General features: G+C 40.9%; 1 protein-coding gene and 1 pseudogene across 2 annotated transcripts in view; one reads left to right on the top strand and one right to left on the bottom strand.

Annotated features, from left to right (window-relative positions):
* The window catches only part of CNTNAP5 (contactin associated protein-like 5), a 921,850-nt gene that overhangs the window by 352,724 nt on the left and 547,911 nt on the right, over positions 1-21,215 (bottom strand). Inside the window, exon 11 of the mRNA XM_014548314.1 lies at positions 17,176-17,282. Within this exon, the coding sequence (XP_014403800.1) occupies positions 17,176-17,282 (107 nt within the window). The remainder of the gene's footprint in view (positions 1-17,175; positions 17,283-21,215) is intronic.
* Positions 18,550-19,089, top strand: LOC106727923 (annotated as a pseudogene). The gene has a single exon (XR_001364161.1). The product of XR_001364161.1 is annotated as a 60S ribosomal protein L23a pseudogene (transcript).

The raw sequence follows: 21,215 nt of genomic DNA, 5'->3' as shown, positions 1-21,215 counted from the left end.
CATCGATGAGAGAGAATCATCGACCAGCTGCCTCCTGCACATCTCCTACTGGGGGTGTGCCTGCAACCAACGTACATGCCCTTGACCGGAATCGAACCCGGGACCTTTCAGTCCGCAGGTCGACGCTCTATCCACTGAGCCAAACCGGTTTCGGCGAATAGCCCATTCTTGATCACGGCACATACTCAGGTTGTGGGTTCAATTCCTGGTCAGAGCACATATAGAAGGCAACCAATAGGTCTCTCTCTCTCTCTCTCTCTCTCTCTCTCTCTCTCATTGATCTTTCTGTGTCTCTCCCCATCCCTTCCACTCTCTCTAAAAAAAAATAATAGAAAAATATCCACAGGTGAAGATTTAAAAAAAAGAAAGAAACTTGAAATGATCTCTACTAATTTTACATAATAAAAAGATAATATGTAAATTTTCCCCACAGGCGAGAGTTCGACCAACCTGGAGTTAGACGTGTGCTGACCACCAGGAGGCGGCATGGAACATGGTGGGCGTTGGCAACACAGCACTGTTAGCGGGCGGCATTGCAGGCGCTGCCGGCCCGTATGGGCCCCTATGAGAGTGGGACTGCGACAGGACGGTGGAGCAAGTGAGTGGGTGGTGCCAGGCCAAGGCGGGTGCAAGCAGGGGCCCTGGTCACCATGCAGATGGCGACTGACGATGAGGGGCAGGGCGGGCGAGCAAGGTGGTGCCAGGCCAAGGCGTAGAAAAATATCCACAGGTGAAGATTTAAAAAAAAGAAAGAAACTTGAAATGATCTCTACTAATTTTACATAATAAAAAGATAATATGTAAATTTTCCCCACAGGCGAGAGTTCGACCAACCTGGAGTTAGACGTGTGCTGACCACCAGGGGGCGGCATGGACCATGGTGGGCGTTGGCGACACAGCACTAGCAGCGGGCGGCATTGCAGGCGCTGCCGGCCCCTATGGGCCCCGATGAGAGTGGGATGAGAGTGGGACTGCGACAGGACGGTGGAGCAGGTGAGTGGGTGGTGCCAGGCCAAGTTGGGTGCAAGCAGGGGCCCTGGTCACCATGCAGATGGCAACTGACTGTGAGGGGCAAGCAGGTGGCGCCAGGCCAAGGCAGGTGCCAGTGGGGGCCCCAATCGCCCTAGTGGTCACCCCACAGATCAGCCCTGATCACCAACCAGGGCTAGGGACCCTACCCGTGCACTAATTTCATGCACCGGGCCTCTAGTAGAGAATAAAAAGATCCATGCTGTTCAGAGAAAATTTTTGAAGCATTAGAAAGTGTAAAAGAGAATATCGCTGCCCCAAATTACTTGTGACATCCAGCCTGGCTGTGCCTGGCCTGCCCTCTGCAGTCTGTCCTGTCAGCTTGAGCTCCTGTTTGTCCCCAAGGTGTTCATCCAGGCCCCCCCAGCTCTTGCATCAACATCCCATGATCCTTTAGTGAGATCTCTAAGGAGCAGGCATTCCTTCTGTCCCCAGTGACTCCCATTCCCCATGCCCTCCCCACCTGTGCAAACACTGCCATCCAATAAGGCCTTTCTCCTCCTCATCCTAGGAAAGTGCCCCAACCTTAGGGTATCCATACTGTTCTGAAATCTGAAATTTTGCTATTCCACTATTTAATAAAGAATCAAGGGCCTTGTCAATCACTTCTGATACATAGAGTTTTGCCCTCTAAACTTCTTTAAGGCAATTTGCATAGTTTTATAACCATATACTTATATAAAACTATAGCATATCTAATATATATGCATAGGTATATATACACATATATTTCTCTTAATACAGATGCATAGATATAGATACAAGAATACAGTCAGATAAAGATAGAAATATATAACTACAGAAGTAGACTGCATCCTTTCTGTTGTCTTGAACAAGTGTAACTAACGCTGTGAGCAGGACCCAACTTTCAGAGCTCTGCTGTCATTTGCTCAGTGCCACCAGGCCTTTAAAGAATGTTATTTCTATTTTCTCAAGAAATAATGATCAAGCTGGCAAAAATCCAAACTGTTGACAACACTTTTTGTCAGAGAGCATGTGGGAACCCGGCACTCTCATGCATTGCTAGGAGGAGTGAAAACTGGCTCCATGCCTGTGGAAGGCAATTTGGTAATGTGTAGCAAAATAGCATATATCACCCTTGACCTAGAAATCCTTCTCTGCAAATGTATGCAGATATACTTATACATGTGAGAAATGGCATATATTCAAGTTCATTGTGGTTTTATTTGTTTGAGATTAGAAAAATATTTAAAATATGATCAATTTGCCTTATAAAATAAATTATGGCTCAACTCTACAACTGAATTCCAAGTGAATGAGAAAAGAATGATGAAATCCTTTACGTGGTGATGTGGAAAGATGAACTCTAAGACAGATCATTGTTTGAAAACAACAAAATGCAAAATAGTGTATATATATGCATTTGTATTTCAGAATCTTTCTGCAAACCTTTTTATAGGGATTGGTTTGCGACTCCTGTGAATAACTTAGCTATTTAAAATATGAATTAAAAAAATTCACATATTGTTTGTATATATTTAAAAATCACATTCTGAAATCTATGGAGTTACTTCCAGTTCAGACAAGGTGGTTTAGACTTGTTTCTTCTGCTCTTCCTTGCCAGTTAGAACTATCATCCTGCAACATAATGTAAAAGGAACCAAGAAGAACTGTCAGATATTGAAGAAGGCAAGTGACATGTTTGGGACCTCAGGACTGAAAAGGTAACACAGCCCTAGCTTCTCCACCCCTGCCCTGGCCCAAGAAGATGACCCACGTCTAGTGTTTTCTGACTCTAAATTCTAATGTAACAACAGAAGGCAGCCAGGTAGGGTCATTCTCCCCTAATGCCCACTCCACTGAAGCACAAGGCCCACCTCTAACCACACCAGGTGAACCGGCAGTACCAGTAAGGGGCATTCATTGGGAACCCCATTACCAGTAGGTGCCAGGAGAAGAGTTCTCCTTCACCCCTGGGCTGACACTCACCTCCCCCATCAAGAGACACTGGGGATGCAAGGTGGCACCTACAGGACAAATGATGCCACAGAAGCTAGCAGCCTGAATTTATTTTATTTTTTTTGAGAGAGAGAGAGAGAGAGAGTGGAAGGGAGGGGGGAGAGGAAGAGAGAAACATCGATGTGAGAGAGATACATCAATTGGTTGCCTCCTACACAGACCTGACCAGGGACAGGGATCAAGCCTGCAACCAGAGTATGAGCCCTTGACTGGAATCTAACCTAGGACCCTTCAGTTCACAGGCCGATGCTCTAACTCCTGAGTGGAACTGGCCAGGGCACCACTAGCATTTTAAAATATCATCTTTTTTTAAGCTTAAAATATTACAAAGAGTATTACATTTGTCTCCTTTTTTCCCCCTTGCCCTTCCCCCAGCCTCCCCTACCCCCCAGTGTCTTGTGTCCATTGGTTATGCTTATATGCATGCATACAAGTCCTTTGGTTGATCTCTTACCCCCAACCCTCCCCAGCCTTCCTGCTGTAGTTTGACAGTCTGTTTAAGATTGAAGTATTGATACCTATCTTAAACTAGGCTTTGTAATTTTTGCATTGGATTTATGTTCTGTGATGTATAGGACTCATTAAAACACCTATCAGCTATGAGTAGGAAGAAAATTCCTGAGTCTTGTAACCAAAAGCAAGAGAAAATAATCTTCTTTAATTAAATTTAAAACTAAGGCAGGAGAAAAATATAAAGTTGTGTTTTGTATCACATTTTCAGAATCTTAGTCACACCAGGGCCAATAGGTATAACACTATGTTCTAATTGAGATGTTACACAAACTAAATGCTATCCGGTGTACACAGGAGAGCTGTGCATGCTGAGCAGAAGTATGACATGCTAGATAGCAGTACATCTAAATATGGTTAAAGGAGATGAATACAGGTGCCACGGAGACAGATTCTAATGATCTAATGATCGGTTTTATGTGTCAACTTGACTCAACTACAGTATCCAATACTTTAGTCAAACACCAATGTGGATGCTGCTGTGAAAGTACTTTGTAGATGCAATTAAAATACATAGTCTTTTATTTTTTTTTCACAAAAAGTCCATAATCATTTAACTTTAGGCAACAGAGTATTCTAAGAAATGTGGGTGGGCCTGCTGCAACCAGTTGAAGGGCCTTAAGAGCAGAGCTGAGGTTTCCCTGAAGAAGAAACTGCACCTGTGACTGCACCTTCAGCTCATGGCTTCGATTTCCAGCCTGCCCACATGGTTGCCTGCCCTTTGGACCTCAGACTTACTTAGCCAGCTCCCAAAATCATGCAAGCCAATTTCTTGCAAAAATCTCTGTATACATGCAGGGTGTGGCAAAGTAGGTTTATAGTTTTTTGCATGGAAAATAATACAACAATTAGTAAATAATAACACAAGGACAAACTCTGTTTTGGGTACACAAAACTGTATACACTTCTCTCTCTCATACACACACACACACACACACACACACACACACACACACACACCCTCCTGGTTATGTTTCTCTGCTTGAATCCTGTTTGACTGATATACCAATGTTGTTTATCATCATTTCTCTCCACTAATAAGTACTTCAAGCTGCACATGTCAGTCTCCTTCCTTACCTCAACTCAAGACAAATTAATTACACTTTGGAATCTCTACCTGCCCCACTATGGTTTTTTTTTTAATTTTTATGTTGTTGTTTTCTTATTTTAGAAAGTCCTTACCCAAGAGCATGCTTAGAGAGAGAAAGGGAGCGAGAGAGAAATATCAATGGATCACCTTTTGTACATTCCCTGACCCAGGATTGGGCCCACAACCTGGGTATGTGTCTTGACTGTGAATAAAACCTTTCGGTGCACAGGGCAGTGTTCAACCAACTGAGCCACCCTGGCTGGGCACGACCTGCCCCAATTTGTGTGACTATGCAGGTCATATGTCTATACCAGTACCTACTCAAGTACAGAATTACTGATGCCTTCCTCCCCTTAGGCCTCATCACATGCTCCATGCTTGATGCCTAAATTCTGACCTACACTTCTATTTGATTTATTCATGTACAACAACCTTGTATTATTTCCTGAATATATAATATGTTTTCCCCCTCCAATTCTTGCTAATTTTAAAGTCCTTCAGCATAAGAATCAGATATTTACTTTTTCCATGTCACCCACAGTGCTCACTGCTAGACCCAGAGTTGATACTAATTTATACATACCTGTTATAAATGCATGTTGTGTGGAAGAGTGAGAAGAAAACAGCAGAAATTTATGAGAACTGGTGCTAAATGAAAATAAGTCTCTCAATTCAATCCCAACAAAGCAGCCAAAATAAAGTGTCTAATCATATTTGTTCACTGATTTGGGGATCAGTTATAAGTATTATAATATGATGATAAGTATACTATAAGCAAAAAACACTTTCTCACCCTGATTGTTATTACCTAATTCTGAACCCAGTGATTCCAAGTATTATGGAGCCCACAAACATCATATTTCATTCTGGGCACCCGAGATGTGATATAGTGTTGGGAGAAAGGGATGGCATGTCCTATTCTTTGGGGACTCCTCAAAACTCTGCAAAGAGGATGTGTGTGGTAGGTTTCCATAGTAGACTCATTGAGGACATAACAATGTCTAACCAGAGAAAGTTAGCTTCTAAGATAAATAACCTTCTAGCCACCAGAGAAGCACAATAAAAGCAAGAGGTATTGATTAGGATGTTTCTACAGCATTGAACTGAGGAAGGATGCAAATAACATGCTTATACTCAAAGATCCTTTCCAAACATAGCAACCAGCATCTGTTACCAAGCTAGATGTTATCCACAGAAGATGAGAAAAGGTAAAAGTGTGGAGGTCCAAAAAAAAAATTAAGTAAAAGGCACTGCAACTGCTGCCCTACATAATCATCAAAATATCCCAACACAGATATATTATTCCTGTATTACAGATCAAAAAACCATGGCACAGGGAAGTTGAGTAATTTTCCCAGGCTAATTAGTCATTGCTAGAGCCTGGGATTGAACACAAGGGAACCTAATTTTTTTAAAAATTATTTTCATGCTTTATCTCCCCCCCCAAAAAGATAAATTTTCAAAAAACACACACATTTATTTTCTGCTTCTTTTGACAATCTCCTAGTGCAGTGGTCGGCAAACTGCAGCTCGCAAGCCACATGCGGCTCTTTGGCCCCTTGAGTGTGGCTCTTCCTAAGCCTGAGGAGTACCCTAATTAAGTTAATAACAATGTACCTACCTATATAATTTAAGTTTAAAAAATTTGGCTCTCAAAAGAAATTTCAATCATTGTACTGTTGATATTTGGCTCTGTTGACTAATGAGTTTGCCGACCACTGTCCTAGTGCTGTCATTGGGCCACAGACCATCTTAAGGAGAAGCTAGAGCACGGGTCTGTACTCAGAAGGCTTGTGGGCTCCTGGCATCTCCAGTCTGCAAGTTATGTAACGACCATCCCATTGAATGACCATTTCATCAACATGCAGCAGTGAAATAAAGTGTTAGCAGAACAGTCACTTGTTTCCCCTTCCAGCCATCACATCAGCAGGATCAGGGAGACAGGATGAGGGGCGATTGCCAAGGCCTTCATCATCACATCAGCTGCCAGCAGGGAGTCTGTGCTGCTGAAAATTGACTTTGACATCTTCTCCTTGACAGACTAATAAACTCAGTTACATGTCCTGCCATGATGATGGACAGCTTCATTTCCTTTTTATATTTTCAACATATATTTACTTACCCAAAGTCCTATTTATGTTAGTGTCTTAAAATCGTACATTACAACTCTGCCAACTGAAAGATGATTTATAAGTCAGTTTGGGAGTCATAGGGGCCTTGATGTGGAGATCTTTAAGAACTTATGCTTTGAATTCAAAGCAGTAACCTCAGTTCTTTCATCAAATTAAAAATTGGATATTTCTCTTCATGGCCAGAGAGAAAGGCTGACAGATGCTGTGGAGTGTCACGTGATGTGTTGTGTTTTACCTTCTCCCAGTGGAGAAGACATGCAAAAACAGCTCAAGGACGTGCTGACAAGTGCAGAATCGGAACTCCATTCTTTCAGCACATATTCTGTGCGTGCAGTATTCTCGACATGCTCGGTACCAGGATCTGTGTGTGGAAAAACCAAAGTGCCTGACCCCAAGGAGCTCAAACTCCTACCAAAGAAATAGCAAAATGTGCAACCAGTGTGCCCGGAAGGAGACACTCAAGCAGACGCTGAGGTAGAACTCAGAATCACCTGGAGGAAAAGTCAGGAAGAACATTCAGGGGCAGAAAAATTGTGTGATAAAAAGAAGTTGATGTGTTTAAGGAATGAAAAGTGGATCAGAGCTGCTATAACATGTATACACATGGGGCCATGCCCGGGAACTGTTTGTGATTCAGGAAGACTCCAAATAAAGAACCACACTCACTGAGCTGAGAAGCAGGGGCTAACATCAACTCAGCGGAGAGTATGAAGCTGAGCAATAACATAGTCAGAGTTTTTCTTTTAGAAAAAAAGTAACAAAACTGAAATTTTAAAATTATATCAGAATTTCACTAACAATAGGTAGACTATGATATAGCTGGAGAAACTTTTGCAGGATCCTCACACTGACAAAGTCAGACAAGCAGAATATCTAGGTTTTAGCCCTACTCAGGTCTTGTAACCAAATGTCCTTGGCCTCTCCATTCAAAACTGCTCTGAGTCTTGAGTCCTTTCTCTAAACACTTGCCTTGTCCTGAACCAAGGTTACAGTGAGAACACAATTATTTAAATATATAGGAAGAAGGAATCTGCAAGGAAGGGTTAGAATGGAACTTGTCAGAGAGTTTTCACGCCCACTGGCTCATGAATTCATCCGGCAGCAATAGGGACAGGTCCTATTATTTTCTCTGGGCATATGACACAGTGAGACTCAAATTGGAGAAATAACTTGCCACAAAGCACAGTGTTATTGTGTTGTAGAATTTTAATGAATGAAGGAACATTTTATGAATTCTATCTCTCAATTACATAATCAAAATATTTTTTTCAAGCTTCAAACTGAGCATACTGAGAATTCTCTTAATTTCATGAAAACTTAGGTAGTCAAGACTCACTCTATTATTTAAAATAAAACTGATAACTTATATTGATAAATCACACTCTCATACTCTTATTGCTTATTACTCTTATTATTCTTTGATTTGATCTGTTCCAAATGAAGACCACAGTGGTTTAACTTAACCTAATGTTCCAAGGGAAAGATGCAAGCGCTGTAAATATCTGTGACCCTTACAAAGCACCTCTGATGTTTTCATTTGTTTTACTTTTTAAAGGTTATTTGAGGTAATAGTGAGGAAAAGCACCGAATGTTTTCTAAACTGTAGACAAGAGTTGGGCTATATAATAGATGCAAATATTATTCTGAGCTAGAACATTAAGAAATAGCTAAGAGGAAAAAGAGGAACTGTACAGTATGACTCCAATATACCCCAGTGAATCAACATACTCATTCTGATTCATACTGCTGGAGCGCATACAATTCCTCTTTCTTATGTACCATGTATAATCTGTGTATAACTTACGTAGTCCCATGAGGAATATGAATTACAAAAGCATATGACTTGCTGAAGGTCATTGTGGCAGAGACAGATCTGAACCAGACCTCCTGAGCCCCAGCCTAGTCTTCATTCAGTGGCATCACACCTCTCAGCTCTTCCGCTGATGACAACTACTACTACTTACATCGTAATCTGCAGTGTAAACAGTGTCCGTGGAGCTATATGATTTGGTAGAATAGGGGAATAAATTATCAAATGTCTCTTACATGAAAAATGTCCCTAAACTTTCAAAAACATGATTTTAAATATATAATAGATATCATTTCACATAGAAATGCCAAATCTCAAACATTATGCTAGATATTTTCCATTCCTTTCCTCCAATCCACAAAATAGCTGTTTCAATGAGTTATTATTTTAGAGACTAAGCAACCTAAACTGACAAGAAAAAGTTATTTGTCCAAGACCAGAAAGCTTTAAATACAACATAGATCATTCTGGATCCACAGCTGAGGCACAGATGGAAGATGTGTGCTCATGTATTGAGTTTAATATGTATGTGTCCAAATTTAGATTACCACTAACTCATGGGACATACTGGAACTTTGTATTTTTAGTGTAATTCATCTTTTGTTGATTGAAAGTAGAAATAAACGCTCATCGTTACTGCTCAGTGTTCAAAGTAAATATTAGAGGTTCTCTAAAGGAAGGCAACATCAACGATTAAATCATCTCCAGTTAATGATATTCTCTCATATTTGGGGATTTTTTTTATTACTTCTAAGGACTTGGAATAAAGCCAAAATTTGTGATTATATTTCTTGCACTCTGTCAATGCAATGTATTTGAAGTTAGCTGTACTGTAGTCTCAATTAATGAGGGGAAAGAGATTTGAGAAAAAGGAAGGAAAGAACAAATAAAACAAATTAACATGTCGGAAATGACTGTGTGGAACTATTAAATTGTTGATATATGTTCAAAAGGAAGAAAATCAATCCGAGGTGAATATATATACCCTTCATTCTTCCCTCTCTCTGATAAGAAGTTTTTGAATCAGTTTTGTTTTTAAATCCTGCATGTTCCATAACTATTTCTTCCTTCCACTTATAAATGTTGTAATGTGATGAGGAATTGCTTTCAAGCCATCTAGATCTGAGTTCAAACCCCACTTCTACCAGCTCAGTGGTTTTAAACATTTTGGCTATAAAGAGATATTTATTGATCTACTATGTGAAAGTAGATGCCAGATATACAGAGGAATGCACAAAAATTTTACAGTTTTGAAAGGAAAACAAGAACCAAACATTACATTTTAATATGGTGCTATAAGTTCTCCATGAGTGGATGCTGAAGGAGCAGGGAAAAGCAACACCAAGAAAAGAACTGGGCAGACTTCTCCCAGGAATCCACAGAAGTGACTCAGGCAAAGAAAGTGACAAGGATTTTTACTGGTCAAGAGATTTGCATATGTGAAGACCCAGATGCTTGAAGAATTGTCACAGTCAATAAGATGAGAGTAAAGAATATAAGGGGGCTCAGAAATTGAGATGATTTATATAAACCCCTGAGTACAGTTTACTGACCTAACAGGAGCTCAACAAATGTTCATTCTCTTCTTCTTAGGCAAGTCCCTTGAGTGAAACTCAAACACTCTCCATGCATCCTTATTTAAACTCCTTTATTGATTCTCTCCCTTGAACAACACTCTCCTGAGAATTCTCTGCCTATCCAAGTCTGGCCCTTATTTCAGTCCCAATCAATCCTTTAAGAACTCTTTCACACTCAGTTCAACCTGCTCTGATCTCTCCCTTCAAGGAGTAACTACCACCCTGCAGGCAATCTGATGCATGTAGTCACACCCTGCCTTGCATTACTTGTTTATTCATGGGTATTGGACTTTTCTCCTAGAGGAGAGCACAACCATATCAATGGCAGGTAATAGTTTTGAATTGTTTCATCCTGACAACAGCTATGATAATCATCAGTTAACAAATTCTCTTAGAACAGAAAGTTCTAATACATTCCAGTACTGCCACAGTCATAGGTCACCTATTAAAAAAATGCTTTCTTTCTTTCCCTTATTGGGTTTTCTCAAATTTCTTTTTTAAAAACCGATCTGGTCATTCCATAATCACCAATCATGTTGATGAACTCATCTTCATATATCACTTGGGGATATCATTGGGCATTTCTGTTCTTATAATCTATTCTTGAAAAGTTTTCCTTCTGCTTGTTAGATTTCCACTTTTTTGTTCTGTTTTTCTCCCTTACCATTCCTTTTTAAGTTGTGTCTCAGTTGTATCTTCTTGAGTCCCTTAAAATGTGACACTGCAGGTTCCACCCTTGGCCTACCATACCTCATATGCTCAAAAGGCTTCAGCACCCATATACCCAGCCACTCTGGTCTTCACCTGGACTTCTCTCTGGGGCTTCCCAGTTACTTCTGCACAGTGAGCATCTCTCCATGCAAACACTGCATCTCTAACTGAACTATGTAATGCTCATGATATCCCTGCTAGGTCGATGTTATTATTAGCCCATATCACGAATGAGGAAGATGAAGCACATAGAACCCACACAACTGCCCTGACTTACGTGTCTTGTAAGTTGTTGGCCTGGATTTGACATTAGACCATCAGGCTCAGACAGACCTTAGAACGCAGTCACCACGTCCTTCATTCAGGAAGTTTTCCAAGCTAAAAAACTAACAGTCATCCTTCTCTCTGCTGCATCTGATTTGTTTTCAAGTGTTATATCCAATTTTAGATATGTCTTTCAAGTTGTATCCCATCTTTCTAAATTGCTGACTCTCATTATTTGCTACCCATACAATTGTAAAAACCTATCTGGTCATTCAACAATTACCAACAAATAACTCTGTCATCCATACCTTCCAACTTAGTGCAAGCTCAATAAAAAACATCTATTATATTTCCAAAAAGAAGCCAATAAATAAAAAATCAAACAACAAAATAAATATTAGGAAGTCAATTCCAGCATTAAAGTCAAACTAACAAACTATGGCTGCTTCTAGATGTCCAGCGAGAAGCAAGCTCCTTCTCAACTTATCTCTAGTCTGGCCTCTTTCTCTGCCTCTGCACCTTCCTCCATTTCTATGCAGAGTTTAGCTATACTGGACATCTCAAAGCTCCCTCTTTGCTGCAGGATCCTTCATGTCCCTCTGCTATTGTACGTGCTGCTCACTCCTACCTCTCCTTGCTCTTGTCCTCTCGCATCCTTTAAGTCTTTGCTAAAAGGTCAATTATTCTGAAAAGTTTTCACCTTCCACAGAAATTGACAGTGCCCTTACCCCATGACCTAGACATAAATGTGTGCATATATCTCATTTATCTACGTGCATATATAGCCAACAGCAGATTTATACTATGTTTCAGAGATTAGACACGTTTTTTAAATAGCATATTCAAACATTATCCTGTCCTGACGAAGGCCCCGTCTAATAGCACACCAAATTATTATTTTTTGGTTAATTGTCTATTTCAGCAAATATATAACATGCCCTCTATGTCACCAATCCTTGGAAACACTTAGTACAAATATAAATGAGACACAGTTCCTTCCCTAAAGGGGTTTATAGTCTCAATAGAGAGTTAACATGAATAAAAATAATGACATGAAGAACTGTGGTTAGTGTCATAAATGCAAGGTGTGGACTCAACAATACATTACTGCTTTTCTGTTCTTTTTTGGGTGTCTACTTGAAGCTGGGAACATCTGCTGATAACCTTCAGAGTTAAGCATCTATTTACATCCTAATAGGAAACCCACAGAATAACTTGAGAATATGAGTTGACCTGAGCTAAGAGATATGAGTGATGCTTTTAAACTGATCAACAAAATAGATTGAAACATAGAAGCATGAAACAGACTGACAAATTTCAGAGAGAAAGCAGGGTTTGAGGGGAGTGGGGAGCGATTAACAGGGGAACTTATATGCATACTAGAGGCCTGGTCATGAATTCATGTACCAGTGGGGTCCCTTGGCCTGCGGTATTGGGCTGAAACTGGCTCTCTGACATCCCCTGAGGGGTCCCAGATTGCCAGAGGGTGTAAGCCAGGCTGAGGGACCCCACTGGTGCATGATAGGGGCCGGGGAGGGACATGGGAGGTTGACCAGTCATGGAGGAACCCTGGGAGGGCTCCAGGGCATGTCTGGCCCATCTCGCTCAGTCCTGATTGGCCAGACCCCAGTAGCAAGCTAACCTACCAGTCAGAGTGTCTGCCCCCCTGGTGGTTAGTGCACATCATAGCAACTGGTCGACTGGTCAACTGTCTGCCCCCTGGTGGTCAGTGCACATTATAGCAAGCGGTTGAGCGGCCTTAGTATATCATTAGCATATTATGCTTTGATTGGTTGAACGGCCAACTGGACAAACACTTAGCATATTAGGATATGCATAGGATATGCATATTAGGATATATAGGATATGCATAGGCCATGGACACAGACAACAGTGTGGTAAAGGCCTGGGGTGGGGGCAGGTGCTGGGTGGAAGGGGTCAATGGGAAAAAAAACAAAAAACAAAAAACAAAGCGGGACATCTGTAATACTTTCAACAATGAAGATACTTTATAAATAAATAAATAAATAAACTCACTTAGCAAAATCCCCCACCCTCTCCAACCTTTTGGTCCAACCATAAAGTGCAATGTAGTTAGAGGACCATTTACCTACTATGAAATAGCAAAAGTGTTATTCCTCTGTGATGACTATAGGGCATGATTGCCAGACAACTTGATATGCTTCCAATCAATACTTGGCTATTGACTGCCCAATGGGAGAAGCACTATCTCAGGCTTAAGAGAAAAAAAATTGACATCCTCTTGCCAAGCAGAGAAGTGAGCTAAAAGGCATTATCAGGGTGTCAGAGAGGCTGCACTATGAAAGGGATTAGCAAAGGCTGAGAAATGGTGACTGTCATCAGACAGAACTAGTGAGATCAAGGAAAGTCCCACTCAACAGGAGACACACGGATAATAATAAGTACTTGTATCTTGTATTGAATTCACTCACTGTGAGACTAATAATCAAATGCATTGTTACTGATACCAGATGTGTTTTAAGAAGTACTTGTTGAATGATAAAATAAGATTATGTGGAAACAATCTTATTCCTATAATACAAGTCATCTAAAAAACAAAGCAAAACTTTGCTTTATCTGGAACTCACCATGACAGTCAAAAATAATTTCCACTTCAATATGCAAATGCTTTAGTAAAAGTACATGTCAAACAGAGAAGGTAAAACAAGATGCCAGAAAATATTAATGAGAGTATAAACTATAGTAAGGTTTTAAGAAAGTAAATTGGTAATATGAATCAAGATCATTAAAACTATTCATAATCTTTGACTCAATAATGCCATTTCTAAGACTAGTTCAAGAAAACAGTAAGACATGTGGGGTTAAAAAATAAGCACAAAGTGCTCACTGGAAATGTTGAATATAATAACATCTATTTGGAAAAAACACAGGGTCCCTCCCCTCAAAAGGCCAAAATATTAAAGTAATTAGATAAAAACAAAAGTCTCATTAATTAGACTTTATGATGCAGTCATTAAAGTGGTATTTATAGATATTTTCAAATAACATGTAAAAAACTCTGCTCATAAGAGAAAGTGTACTCAGATTCCCTTCCAGAAAAGTGCTTTGTAGGGATCTAATTTGGGCTTCAGGAATGAATAAAGCTCTTCATTTTTCCTGTCTTGAGCCAGGCAAACATCAGCATCATCCCAAAACATAGCATATATATTCCCACCACCAGGTCCTGGCTCTTGCCAGTCTCTCCAGTTCTAATTTTAGCAGTTCTTCAAGTCCTAATGCATCTTACTTACTTCTGTGATGATTTCACAATTATCCTAGAACACAAATACTTCCTCACCACTGTGTCTTCTAGAATTGCATTGTCAATTAGGGTATCACAATATCATAGTGTGTCTATAACTATATGAAAAATATCATGAATGCCCTATCAATAAGTTCATATACAGTGGTTTGCAAATGTCTTGTGTGTTGGAGAAAGGAAATCAGATATAGGGCCTAAGGATCTGACATCTTCCACCATACTTACTCCTTTCGAATCCCAGCTCCAGTACTTACTAGCTATGTGATCTAGAGAAAGTTATGTATCCGTTCTGGGCCTCGATGTGCTCATCTATAAAATAAATCTTCTATAATAATTAAAGTGTAATATGCAAATAGATCAAATGGCCAAACAGCGGAACAACCATCCGGATGACCACACTATGACACCTACTGATGCCGGGGCAGCCAAGGCGGGTGCGATGCAATTGTTCAGGGGCCTGACCATCGCCCATGATCACCCTGAAGAGGGAGTCCCAGGCCACTGGACAGTGGGACGATCAATGAATTGGAGGGCTCCATGATCACCCCAAAGAAGGAGGCCCAAGCTACCCTGTGGTGGTGCTGTGGTGGGTAGGTGGGGCGTCCCTCTACGGGGGTGATCCATTATGAAGCCCCGGCTGGGTGGACAGAGCCTACCTCTTTGGGGTGATTGATCATGGGGCTCCTGGACTGTGAGAGGGCTTGGATACTTCTCTACCACTGAGTGCACAAATTTCGTGCACTGGGCCTCTAGTATGGTAATAATACCATCTCAGTTTATCACATTGTAGACCGATCTGTGCATTATGCTCCCATAATAAAATAAAAAAAAATCATTCTTTCTATCTTAACTTGGATTTGTAATAAGGTGGACATGATATATCATGACCAAGTCATACCCTGAGTACTTAGAAGTTTGGCTTCAAGTACACAGCTTCTAAACTTGCACACTGTATAAAACCAATAACCATGGTAACTGTCTCTGGTGGTCTCAAGAAATTATCAATTTTAAAAATTCTGAAGACCTTATATTTACTTTTCTGATTGTAAATGATTGCTTTAAGAAAATATGCCCAACATACCAAGAACATTGTCATTTCCACAAGAGCAGAATATTGAACTTCCTTGTTTTGTTTTCATGTGGTGTCCTATGTGATGTTTTCTTCCCTTTGGCAGCTTGTATCTCTAATGCCCACATGTGACTCGCATGCTCGCTAAAAGCATGGAGGCAAGTTTGATGCACTTGGTTTACCAAGTGATTCAAAACAATGGTTCATACCCAGTTAGAGGTGGTGGGTGGCGGGGTTTGTTAGAGGGAGGACAAATTCTTGAATGGCACAGGCATCCAAAGTGTGCTTGTGCAACCTCAGAGTCACACAAATGCTCCTTTTTTTGTCCTGGCAGGGTCTCCAGAAGGAAACATGGGGGTTTTTAGTGTTACAGCCCACAGTGTAAGCACTGAGCAATTTCACAGGAAGGAGAATAGGAAGGTTTTAAATAAATGATATTGATAAGCTTAGTCTGCTGATCGTTCAGCTCATCAGCTTTACAGTGTTCCATCAATTTTATTTTCTTAAGCTAAAACATTCTATTTTTAAGCTGGTGGATAGAGAATATTAAAGTAGAATAGCATTCATAGGATGAACTCCTTAAAAGATTGTTAAATTACTTTAGAAAAAGTGAATAGAATAAACTTTAAAACTGATAGGAATGATGGCATGAAATTTTGCCAAAAATTAGGTAGCTTGGACTTATGTCTTTATCAGGGTTGAAACTGTACTGATGCTACATCAGACTCAACTCTACCATGGCACAGGAACTCTGGACACTGGCCCTGCTTTTTAGCTCTACTGAACCCTCAGCTGCATATTTTCCAGGACTGGCTTAAAGACAATGGGACATTGGAAAAAGAGGATTATAATTCCATGCAAATAAAAACCACTCATTCTCCTGTGCCAGTCTTAGAAATTTACTTTTCTCCCACTAGTGATGGAGAAATTCCACCCACCCAATCCTCCAGCAAAAAAAACTGCTTGCAGATTCAGTTTCCTTTTCCATTTTTTCCTAACATAGTCCCACCACAAGTTCAGTTCAAGCTTTCTATTTGAAGCCTCCCAAACACTGACATATGGTCATCATACTTATCACCAATATGTTGGTTCTGCTGTGTCAGATCTCATGATAAGGTGGTGTTTCCTTCCTTCTTAAATTTAGGTGTGCCCATATGAATGTGAATAGAAGTGCTGTTAGCCACTTACAGGTAGATTTACAAAACTGGCACATGTTTCCCTGTGTTTCCTTCTTCATGCCATGACAAAGTTCCAGAGAGGGAGCCTCTGTCAGCATCCCAGAATGCGACAATGTGAGCAAGAGCCCTCTGCCCATGTGTGATGAGCATATCACACAGGCATGGCACAAATGCTGGCCACTTAGGCCACTGAGATGTTGGGCTGTTTATCACAGTACAACTCAGCCCACAAAGACAACACAGTTGACTTAATACCTCACCCCTATGTACCTGTATGCACCTGTGGACCCTTGTCTCGCCTGTACCACAACATTTCCCATTCCTGTCTGTCTTCCTCATAGGCCATACATTCCATGAGAATATGGCTTATATCCATGTATCCTCCATGCCCACCACAATGTTTGGCATATTGTATTATCTCAAGAAAGGCATGTTGAATGAATGAATAACAAGTGCCTTCCCCATGCTGACTACATCATGAAGGTAATCTGGTGTTCCTGGAGTTTTGCCCATTCTATTGTGGAAACCACGAATCTACTCACAGTGATGGCAGGTGGGGCCAACGTAGCCTGTGTCACTGCAGTTACAATAGAAGGTGGTCCATGACTGGGAACAGCTTCCTCCATGTTCACAGTAGTTTGGCAAACACCTAGTAGGAGATAAAGCAGAGCAACCAAATCAGTAGGAATAAAGAGAAAAATAAATATCTACCTGCATGAATTAATAGAGTAAATTGGTGAGCTATACTTCTCTACCTAATCAGTCTTCAATCCATCAAAATAAAAACTGTGATTTACCATAAGAAATGGGTGGAATTATTGGGCAATAAAAGCTTTGAGTTGATTTAGGCAATTAAGTTAAGGATTTCAACACTGGGACAAAATCTCATTGATTTGAAGCTACTATAAAGTAGTCAGAATCTGTAAGGCTTTTCATTTTCCACAGAACAAAATGTGCAAAGTTTGTAATTTCACATGTTGGAAAGGTTTTGCATTTTTAAAGAAAAGGGGAGATGTGCAGATAATTGTGGTCACTGACCCCACATTTCTCTTTTGGGGGTTGGTCAGGAATCTATTTTAAACCACTATTTTTAAAAAGCAACATGTAATTTTAAAAGATGTACCTGCTCATTTAACATGTAAAAAAATTATATCATTGTTTAAAGTGCCAATATCACCCTTACAATAAGGCTCTTACTAGGTTATACTGAAAATAGTGTAACTATTCTAAAAAATTTTTTCACCATACATGTTAAAAATTCTCTGAAACATTCACATAATTTGACCCAGCAATCACACTTAAATAGCTCTATCTTTAGGATATATTTTAAAATATGGAAATTATGCATGCTACTTATCATTATTCACAATGATGTCATGATGAATCAAGTTAAGTGTTCAAGATTAGAAAATTTCTTAGGAAAGTTGTAGCACATAAAATTAATGTGCTATCATAAAGCTGCTACAAATGATGTTAGCAAATGGGATAATAATGGACTGGGACTGGATTAAGTGGAAATTCAAGCTGTAAAGCATGGCCACAGCAAAATAAGAAAAACACATTTTTTGTTGCAAAAATGATAGGAAAACAAAGGTTAAGTGTCCCTTGGTCTAATGGGAGTGAAGACAATGTTTTATTTTATTTTTTTCTGAACAGAGATCTTGGACTTTAAGGTCACACAATCCTGAGATTGATCCCAGCTCCAGACATTTGCTACACAGTGCCTTTGGATAATTCTTTTTGCCTTTTATACACACGAATTAAAATCTTGACACTGCAGGTCCTGTTACTACTAAGAGATAAGCTGGCAAGTACATCATATTTGTAATGAATCAAATTAAGAGTAAAAGCAATGTTAAATACGGAAATCTTGAAAACCATATTTACAGTTAAAAAACATCCCCTGGGGTCTCGGAAACCCTTTTACGAAGATGGCGCCGAAAGCTAAGAAGGAAGCCCCTGCCCCTCCCAAAGCCGAAGCCAAAGCAAAGGCTTTGAAGGCAAAGAAAGCAGTGTTGAAAGGCGTCCACAGCCACAAAAAAAAGAAGATCCGCACGTCACCCACTTTCCGATGGCCAAAGACACTAAGGCTCCGGAGGCAGCCTAAATACCCTCGGAAGAGCGCACCCAGGAGAAACAAGCTTGACCACTATGCCATCATCAAATTCCCCCTGACTACTGAGTCAGCCATGAAGAAGATAGAAGACAATAATACACTAATGTTCATTGTGGATGTCAAGGCCAACAAGCACCAGATCAAACAGGCTGTGAAGAAGCTCTATGACATTGATGTGGCCAAGGTCAACACCCTGATCAGGCCTGATGGCGAGAAGAAGGCATATGTTCAACTGGCTCCTGACTATGATGCTTTGGATGTTGCCAACAAAATTGGAATAATCTAAACTGAGTCCAGCTGCCTAATTCTAAATATAAAAATTTTACACTGTAAAAAAAAACAAACAAAAAAAAAACATCCCCTGGATTTAAAAGGGAGAGGGTGGGAGCAATGAAGTAACAGAGGTGGTCTAATGCAGTAAAAGCATTTATTGTGTAGCCACTGAGTGTGTGATTACCTTAAATGTCCTGTATAGGTAAGGAACCCTCTAGCAGTGATTGTTTCAAAGCCCAGAAACTAATATTCCTGCATATGTTCAGACGTATTATTAGAAAAATTCTGCTCAGCACAGCAAACACTCAATTGTGCTGACAGGGCTTATGTTTGGGAGGAGCTTATTGGTAACTCCTTGGTATCCAGCTATGGCTTAAAGAACGGGGGGGAAATAGGGTCCAGCAATTTTGCTATGGAATATGTCCACAAGTCCAACCAATAAATGAATAAACAAACCAAAAAAGTGACCCCTTTCCTGCACCAAATGTTACCCTTCTTGATTTTTACTTCCAGCTCTAGGTCTCGGTGGAAAATAAAAGAAACACGCTTGTCACTGAGATAAACCAGAGTCCTTACCTCCCACGAACCTTGTGCTGTGGCAAGTTACATAAGCAAGGAGCTCTGCCTCTGGGTGTGCCCTGATGGAGTGCCTGGCAGCTAGCCTATAGATGCCCACCCGCACCATACCTTTTCTCTTGCACCCTATACTTCCCTGTTCCTAAATATTGCTTCTTTTGCAGTTTATTTTTCTCCATAGTTTCTCCTCTGAAGCTGTCAAATTTGACATGTCCTCTCTATACCCTGTCTCACCCCATTCCCCCTCACTCCTCCACCCCAAACACACACACACACACACACACACACACACACACAGAGAGAGATTTAAAGAAGGGAAGCTGAGCAAAGCCAGGCCAGTAGGTTCTTATCCTACAACTCAAGGCCTGTTGCGCAAAATTCGTGCACCAGTAGGGTCCTTAGGCCTGGCCAGCGATCAGGGCAGATCTGTGGGTTCATCAGTGGGGTGTTTGGGAGCCTGCAGCTGGCACCTGCCCTGGCCAGGCCTGGCGACGCCTGCTCGCCGGCCCCACCCACACTGCTGCCATGGTTGCCTCCCTTTGCTAGGTGGCTAGCGGGAGATTGAGGGGGTCCCGCTGGTACCTGCCTGTGGTCAGTGCATGTCACAGCGACCGGTCGTTCTGCAGGTCGTTCCACCGTTTGTTCAATTTGCATATTAAGCTTTTATTATATAGGATTCTTATGGTTTTGGCATAAAAAAAGTTCAGATCAGCCTCTTTTTGGTGGCTGAAACTGTGAAATGGAAAACTCAGAAGTTCTCAGTGGCAATGTTTCACCTATGAGAAGATAGCTTTTCTTCAGTGAGAGATTGAGAAAGAGAGAGAGAGTGAGGGAGGGAGAGAGAGAGGGGGAGAGAGAGAGAGAGAGAGAGAGAGAGAGCGCACAGGTGCAGCTTATGTGGCTGATTCCTCTTATTCCCAAAATTTGGTTGCACCCTGAACATTTTGAGGGCTGGCTGTTTAATTTATATTAGGTTCTGTGAGATACCCCAAGATCTTTTCAGGAAAACCCCATTTCATGCAGGCCAGCTCAAGTTGGAATTCTGTTATTTTATTCTAACAGGGTCATATATATATGACCCTGTTAGAATAAAATAGGGTCTAATATATATATGCCTGGTGCATGGATTTGTTCACCGGTGGGGTCCCTCAGCCTGGCCTGTACCGTTTTGCAATCCGGGACCCCTCAGGGAATGTCATGCCAAGGGACCCCACCAGGGCATGAATCTGTGCACTGGGTCTCTAATCTACACTAATAAAAGAGAAACATGGTAATTGGCGTACGACCGCTACCCTTTTCATTGGCTAATCAGTGAGTATATGCAAATTAACTGTCAGCCAAGATGGCGGCCGGCAGCCAGGCACTGAAGCGAGCACGAGGCTTGCTTGCTGCAGACTCCAACGTTCACCGCCTCACTTGCCGGCCTCTCATTTGCAAGTCTAAGCAACTATATACTATGTTGCAAATAAGAAGGTAAACAAACCCCCAGAAACCAGCCAGACTGAAAGCCAGCCGGACCGAAACATTGTATCCATCTTTTCAGCAGCGAGGCCTCAGAGCTAAAGCTGGCCCAGAATAAAAAAAAAAGAAAAGAAAACAAGGAGCGGTTGGAAGCTT

This window comes from Myotis brandtii, unplaced genomic scaffold (assembly GCF_000412655.1).
Source record: "Myotis brandtii unplaced genomic scaffold, ASM41265v1 scaffold501, whole genome shotgun sequence".
In the NCBI taxonomy this organism is placed as follows: domain Eukaryota; kingdom Metazoa; phylum Chordata; class Mammalia; order Chiroptera; family Vespertilionidae; genus Myotis; species Myotis brandtii.
This window is presented reverse-complemented; position numbering and strand designations above follow the sequence as displayed.